Genomic DNA, 7,351 nt, shown 5'->3' with positions numbered 1-7,351 from the left:
GGGTGGGGGGGGCGCTGTCCCGGCTCGCGCCCACGTGACCGCGTCACATGCCCGCGGCCCCGCGAGGCCCCGCGGCCGCAGCCCGCGGCCAATGAGCAGCGGGGCGGCCCGGTGTGTCCGCGCGGCGATTGGCTGAGGCGGGTGTCAGTCCGCCCGCGGGGCGGGGCGGAGCCGGGCCGGGCCGAGGGCTGAAAGTTCGGAGGCTCCGGGGCAGGGAGCGCGCGGCGGTACCGGGCGGGGGGGGCCGGAGGTGCAGCGCAGCAGCGCAGCGCAGCGCAGCGCGGGGGCGCGGGGCTCTGCGGGAGTGCAGGCGGGCGCGGGGCGCGGGCACGGCAGGGATCCAGGCGGGGGGGGGGCGGTGCGGTGCGGTGCACTGCAAGGGCACTGGCGGGCTGGGGGGGGGGGCGGGGGTGCACGGCGGGCTGGGGGCGCCGGGGGTGCAGCATGGCGGGTGCAGGCACAGRGCACCAGGCTCTGGGGCTTCACCTCAAAGCTCGCAGCTTGCAGAGCCCCCTGGGTGAGGGGGGTGACCCCTCCGGGGCTGGACATGCTCGATGCAGCACCTCGCACCCTGGCGTGGGCGTGGGGGGGTTGGGGGTGGCAGTGGCAGGAGCGCTGAGGCCGGGGGCTTTGCGCCTCCAGGGATGGCCGGCAGGAGCCCGGAGCAGAGCCTGCGGGAGGAGCTGACGTGTGCCATCTGCTGCGAGCTCTTCGCGGAGCCCGTCATGCTGGAGTGCATGCACCACTTCTGCAAGGGCTGCATCCAGAGCTACTGGGCCCGGTGCCCCCGCGCCACCTGCCCCCAGTGCCGCCGCCACTTCCCCGGCCGCCAGTTCCGCCCACACTCCCTGCTGGCGGGGCTGGTGGAGACGGTGCGGCGCTGCGGCGCCGAGGAGCGCCGGCGGCACGCGCAGGTGAGCRGCACCCGCCAGCGTGGGGACAGGGACCGGGCAGCGTGAGCCGAGCCCTGCGCGGGGCCGGCGGGGCCTGTCAGGTGTCCCCCCCCCCCGGCCTCTTGGCAGCCGGTTCTGCCGCCAGAAACCCCGAGTGTCCCTCACCTGCGCTGATACTTGCACCTCTTGCTGGCTCATTCCTCCCTTCTCCTCCTCCTTTGCAGGCTGCTCGTCTCTCGGACGCTTTCTTTGCTTGTGCTTGGCTGCCGGCGGCTCGCGCGGTCGTGCCGGGCGGGAGGGCCGCTTGTGCCGGGCGCGCTGCCCGCGGGAGGCCGGGCCCTGCGCGAGGCAGCCCGAAGCSAACAGATTTTAAACCTTCTGCAAGCAGGTATCTTGGCCCCATTCTGGAGCTCCCTGGCTTGAAAATTAATGTTTAACGTTATAGTGTGGAAAATAGATATATTTCTCGAGCCTGTGCATTACATTCTTTTCTTCTCCTTGCTGCCTTTATGGAAAAATGCAGTAATTTCCCCCCTCTAACGTCAGCCTCAGGCCCTGGGGTTGTTCCYTGGGTCACAGCAGCGTAGTGCACTGGTCTCCTCACCTTCTCCTCTTCGTTCCTGCAGAGGAACCTGGAAGACGCCTTGCAGTCTCGTCGGAGGGAGATGGAGGACTTCTTGCAGAGGAAGCATGCGGTGCAGGAGGACATCTGCAGCCTGACGGTAACTCTGGTGCCAGGTTGTTCTCTTGCAGAAGGTCTGTGTGTCCACGTGTTGCAACTTCAGCTGAGATTTAGCTCAGCTTCCTGTAAAAGCTAAGTTGGATAATTGCATAAGGATTTGAACAGATTCCCCCACATGTGTGCCAGAACATTACCAAGTATTCAGCGAAGGTGCTGAGAGAAGGCGCTAATCCCTAGATGAGACAGGATGAGAGATGAGAGCTGCCGGCTGGGCTGAGCAGCTCCTCCTCGCCCTTAGGGCCACCACATCAGCTGGGGGCTGGTAACTCTTAAAAGCTGTAAAACCTCTCGTGTGCCCCTAGGATAGGGCTGGCAGCAGAGCTGATGTGGCTGGTAACAGCAGCAGGGATGCTGCGGAGCAGGGGCTGTGGGCTTGGGCCCACAGTGACGCTCCAAGAGGATGTGGCGAGTCCGAGTGTTTCTCTGGACTCTGGTGGTACCAGGCTGCGTCTCGTCATTGATCACCAAAGCAAGAATAGCGACAGTCTGACTTCTTGAGTGACTGAAAAAAAATACTAGAGTATTAAAAAACAAGAAAGAGAATGTTAAGGAAAATCCAAGTAGTTTGGAGGTGAGATAAAACTGATGAGACATCTGTCAGAAGACAGTCTCCAGCTCCCCTACCTACAGTGCATTTTTTGCTCCTCTGTCCTGCTGCCAGACTCGAGATAGACCTTTGAGGTTAATGAAGAATTATTAGCAAATGCGCACACACGGCCAAAGTCCTGTTGCAGTGGAGGGGAGCCAACCAAGAGGTGTCTCAGGAGTAAAGAAACAACTCACTGACGTGAACGTGGAGGCTGCGTACGTCCTTTACGGTTCTGCTGCGGCTGCCTGAGTATTTGCTAAAACAAAGAGCAGACGAGGGAGACTGGGGTACGCTGGCAGGCTGGTGAGGCTTGAGATGTAATCTGGGCGAGATGGGTTTCCTGCTGGCAGACAGGGAGGTGTTTCAGCAAGCGCTCGGCAAGAAAACAGTGAGGGCTGAGACTGCACTTGGAGATTAAGAGCTTAAAGATGAAAAAAAAGGAAAAAAGAAAAAAAATCAGTGACTGACTCATGTAAACGGGCAGGAAGGCAGTGAGAGCACCACCAGGTCAGCTGGCCAGTTAAACGACTGAAAGAAAAAAAGAAAAAAAGTGAGCTGTGCAGAGAGCTGAATGTTTTTTTTATCAGCCTTAACTGCAGAGATTAGTTGGCACAGCTCCCCCGGCCTTCCGGGGTGAGCTGGGGCCCTGCAAGACTGAGGTGTCAAGAGCGAAAAAAAGCAGCAAGTTACCAACATCTGGGAGCTCTGCCTGGGGTCTGGCACAGTGTGAAATAAATCCTAGCTGACCTCAGCTGCCAAATCTGCACCTCCACAAACCAAGGGGAACCAGTGCTGCAGACGAGCAGACTCCTGGCAGATGTGAGCTCAGTGCGGCTGTGTGCAGGGAGCTTTGGTTAAGGTGACTGGTCCRTCGGCAGAGTTTGGTTTTCCCCGTGGCTCTGGAGCTTTGAAAGTTGTTCTTGTGTCCCATTCTCCACCCAAAAAGCTGAGGGTGTGTCTGAAAAATCTCCGATTTCCCAAACTCTGAGCAGAGTAACTGGACCAGCCGTTTCTCATATATAAATGTGTTTTAGCTGCCAGACTCATCACCTGCCTTTTGCCCCTGCCCAGAAGGTGTCTGGGGAGCTGCACTGCAAGATCCGAGCAGAATTCACCCGACTTTACCAGATCCTGGAGGAAGAGGAGAGGGCTGTGTTGGCAGCACTGGGCAAAAAGGAAGAGCAGTTGCTGGCAGGATTACACGGGCATGTCCAGCAGCTGGAGGAAGGAATCTCGGAGCTGCAGAGGGACATAGAGCACATGGAGCAAACCCTGAGCAAGATGGGAGAGATGTCGTTGCTGGAGGTGAGGCTGCTCCGCTGGCCTGTGCAGGAGGCACAGCTTGGCAGGGGGCGTTTCGGGATCTGAATTTGGGCTGAGGAAAGTGGTTAAATGAAGGGCAGGCCGCTGTGCTGGCTGCCCAGGTGGATTTGTGACGGAGGTGTGGCAGAGGATGAGGAGCTGGATGCCACCTCTCCTGGCTTTGCTGGGTGGATTAGGTCATGCTATGGGTGTATCTCTGCCTGCTTCCCCAGCTCTACCTTGGGGAGATGTCAGCATGCCCACTGCTGGCAGTGTCCCATCTTCCCTTCCTAGCAAAAGCCTTGGGGTACCRGGGGGATCCACAGCTGGTGAGAGAGATCCCTGTGGGGAGAGGGGCTGCAAGAGGTAGCCAACCTGCGAGTTTGACTCTCAGACACATGCAGCACCTGGAAGTTGCTGTCATCTCCACCCCTCCAGTTTATTTTCCTGATGCTTGAGAGTCTACAGGTGTAGCCCAAGGGAGGCAGTGATCTCTCAGACGTGCTGGGTGTCAGGAACTTTCCTCCTCCTCTGCCACCCCTTTGAAGTCACCCTGGCGTCACTGCCCAGCCAGGTTCCCCTGGGGCAGGGGGTCCTGGCAGGCTGGTTTCCTTTCTCTGCTAAGTGACAGCAGGAAACAGGACAGGGAGTTTATTTGTGCAGCTGCATGAATTGCAGAAAGTGACTGCTAATTCTCTCTGCTCCTCATTGCAGGTGGAGAGCCTGGATATCAGGTATGTGTCTGTTATGCAGGAAGCAGATTCCCTTTTCAGGAGCTTATCTCTGTCCCTGACTGGGACCACATGGAGGTGGGATCTTATCTCAAGCTTTAAAAGCATCACAAATTGCTTGGCAAACTGCTAGTGCGGTGCCAGGTGCAAGCTGGTCCCCAGCACGTGCTGGATGCTCGCCCTGGGGAGCGTGCTTGTTGAGTCTGCTGGAAGATAGTGGGAAGAGAGAATGGAGGAGACATGCACTGGGATGAGTGCAGGAGCCAAGCATGCTGCAAGGCTAAAGCAACAAACTTTGCTTGGGTGCTTTGACATCTTCTTGCCCTCTCTCAGCGACTTGTGGCTCAAGTGGCTGCAAAATTAACCCCGAGGTACAGGTTTGTCTGGGGCTGCAACTGAGAGTAGCCAAGGGCTGGCGCTGCTGAAGTCGCTCTAGGGGAATGTGGCCCTGTTTCCTCCCTGCCAGGACACTGCAACAGGATGCAGGCGTGGGAGTCCCATTGGGGTGGAACRTGTGCTGGGTGCTAATCAGCCGAGAGTCGCTGCTCCTCAAGCAGTGCTGCCATGTTCAGCCAGCGACACCCCATGCTCTCGCAGTAGCTCTGCCCCTGGGCTGTATATTTTGCTGGGTGTAACACCATGTCTGGGAGAGCAACCAGCCACCGCAGGGACTTGTGTCCTGTTTTGCTAAATCTGTTCTGCTGGTGGTGTGCTGTGGCCACTGGGCGCTGACGACATGGCAGAAGGACCCACCTCCGCTCTCTCTTTCCCAGGCCCTCGGTGCGCGTCGAGACCCAGCCTGCCTTCAACCTGGAGCACTACCGGGACAGCCATGGGGGCCCCTTGCAGTACATCTTCTGGAGACGGATGCTGCGATCCATCTGCCCCGGTAAGCGGCTCAGTGCAAGAGATGGAYGTGCCAGGGAGAGAGAGGGTGCTGGGGTCAGGAGCAATGGGCACAGGGAATACGCAGCCGAGAAAACACCCTGCTTGACTCCTCCACAGCTCCTGCCGCGCTCACCTTCAACCCCAAATCTGCGCACCCCAACCTGGTCTTCTCCAGAGACTTGACCGCAGTGACGGAGAAAGAAAGAGCCCAGCCWGTCCCCCACAGTCCCCAGCGCTTCCAGCAGTGTGTGAATGTCCTGGGCTCGCGGGCGTTCGACAGCGGCCAGCATTACTGGGAGGTGTGGGTGGGCAGCAAAACCAAGTGGGACCTGGGGGTGGCAGCAGAAGCTGTGGACCGGGCAGCGAAGGTCAAGCTGTGCCCAGAGAACGGCTACTGGACGCTTCGCCTGAGGAACAAGACGGAGTACTGGGCCACCACCACGCCCTGGGTGCGCCTGGCCCCGCAGCAGCCCCCCCGGAAAGTGGGGGTCTTCCTGGACTGCCACGAGGGCACCGTGGCCTTCTTCGATGCCGGGGACATGTCTCACCTCTTCACCTTCAGGCAGGTCTCTGCAGAGAGATACTGCCCCTTCTTCAGCACCTGCTTCAGCGACGGGGGGGACAACGTGGAGCCCATGCGCATCTGCCACCTGGTCCTGTGAGGGCAGAGGGAGGAGATGGGGAGCAGCGTCCCACGCACGCCGTGGGGACGCCGCTGTCCTGGCTGGGCTCCCGCGCTGCTCCTGGCTGCTGCTGTTTGAGGCCGTCACTCCACAGGAGCACCGTGCTGGAGGGAAGGGCCTGGCTCTGCGGGCTGCCGTGCGGTGGGCAGGGAGACCGGCCCCGCRCCCAGCCACCTGGTGACATCGGAGAGGCTCTTCGTTGGCTTCTGGCAGAGAGACAGCAGATGCATCACGTCCCCTTTGTGGCTCTGGTGTCCCTCTGCTGCGCCGTGGTCTGCGGATCCGGCCTCGTGCCCCGGCTGGYGTGCGTTGGAGAACAGCCTGGGAAAGTTGCAGGAGCTGCAGGACGAGAGGGGAAGGTGCTGCCGGCCCCGCGGCTCTTCGCTCGTGGAACCCGCGGAGGACGAGGAGAGCGTCCGCAGCGCAGCGGGACCCGTTACGGAGCGCCGGACGCGAGCGGTGCCTGCGAGGGCCTGCGGCCCCGCTTGCCGATTCCCGAACGCGGGCGGGAGGATCCGCTCCGCGCTSCCCCGGAGGACGGGGGCCGCTCCCGGCAGAGGGAGCTCTGCGTTCAGCCGGAGCACGGCCGGGCCCTGCTGCGCCCCGGGGGCCGGGGACCCGCTCCCCCGGCCCCAGCCGCTCTGCCACCATTAAAGCTTGTTCAGAAGGCCGCTGCCTGCTGTGCTGGCTCGTGTCCTGCAGACTGCAGAGGGTCCCGAGCGCTGGGGCGTGCTGCGGTGGAGGGAGCGCGGAGCAGCCCCGTGCTGCTCCGGTCCCTGATGTTTGCTCTCCCCCTGTCCCCCGCCCCGTAGCACGGGAGATGGGAAAAGAGACGGTCCTGGAGGGCCGTGAAGTGGGGATGTGCGTGCAGCGGTGTGGGGTGGGTTAGGGCAGCCCGTGCCACCGCTGAGGACCTGCTGKGTGTGCGGTTGGGACCCAGCTACTTCTGCCCTCCAGCAAGGGGTTTTCGATGCCCTCCTGGTCCCGCGAGGGACTCTTCCCTACAGGAGCAGCGGTTGCAGCCGCCYTGCCGTGCCCTGGGGCCGCTCCCCAGACGTCCTGCCAGATGCTGTTAGCCTCGTGCTGACCCTCTTCTCTGCCTTGGTCRGGATCCTTGGAAACGGGCCGGGTGGGGGGAGAGCTGGCAGCGGCGCGAGCGCGACGCCCCAGCCTGGAGGGGTGGGAAGGTTCRTCTCAGCCAAGGCTGGGCCGGGAGCTGCTGCATCCCGGCGCCGGCTGCGCCGGCAGCCGCAGCTCTGCCTGTGCTCCGGCCTTTCTGTTGCTGCAAAGCTTGAGGCCGCGAGGGCTGAGCCCGGGGTGGCCTTCCCCGAGGCCCCTGCGAGGTCCCCGGGCGATCCAGCGGCCCGCTCTGTCCTGCCTGGCTCCGCAGCGTCCTGGATGCCGCGGCTCATCGCCCGCGGCTGCTCGCCCCTTCCTCGGCTTTGGGTCCTGCCTTGCGCCCGTCGGCAGCAAGCGCGTCGTCCTCCGCGGGCAGCTGCCGGGCTCCCGGAGGGAGAGGGCGG

At 61.8% G+C, this 7,351-nt stretch overlaps 1 protein-coding gene across 5 annotated transcripts; it reads left to right on the top strand.

The window, feature by feature from the left end:
* The first annotated feature begins 172 nt into the window (after positions 1-172).
* LOC146599690 (zinc-binding protein A33-like) lies at positions 173-5,897 on the top strand. 5 transcript variants are annotated; one of them, XM_085298041.1, is made up of 7 exons: positions 173-227; positions 643-914; positions 1,520-1,615; positions 3,296-3,529; positions 4,241-4,260; positions 5,031-5,146; positions 5,263-5,897. In XM_085298041.1, exons 2-7 carry the CDS (start codon positions 645-647, stop codon positions 5,805-5,807), a joined length of 1,281 nt encoding a protein of 426 aa, XP_085154167.1. In that variant the 5' UTR covers positions 173-227; positions 643-644; the 3' UTR covers positions 5,808-5,897. The 5 variants fall into 5 exon arrangements, with proteins under 5 accessions (XP_085154167.1, XP_085154168.1, XP_085154169.1 ...); XM_085298042.1 differs by having other exon boundaries at positions 177-194; XM_085298043.1 differs by lacking the exon at positions 173-227 and adding an exon at positions 233-250.
* The last annotated feature ends 1,454 nt before the right edge of the window (positions 5,898-7,351 follow it).

This window comes from Rhea americana, unplaced genomic scaffold (genome assembly GCF_003343005.1).
Source record: "Rhea americana isolate MKP2758 unplaced genomic scaffold, rheAme1 scaffold_135, whole genome shotgun sequence".
Lineage (NCBI taxonomy): Eukaryota > Metazoa > Chordata > Aves > Rheiformes > Rheidae > Rhea > Rhea americana.
Note: the sequence above shows the minus strand (reverse complement) of the source record. Positions and strands in the feature narration are given on the sequence as shown.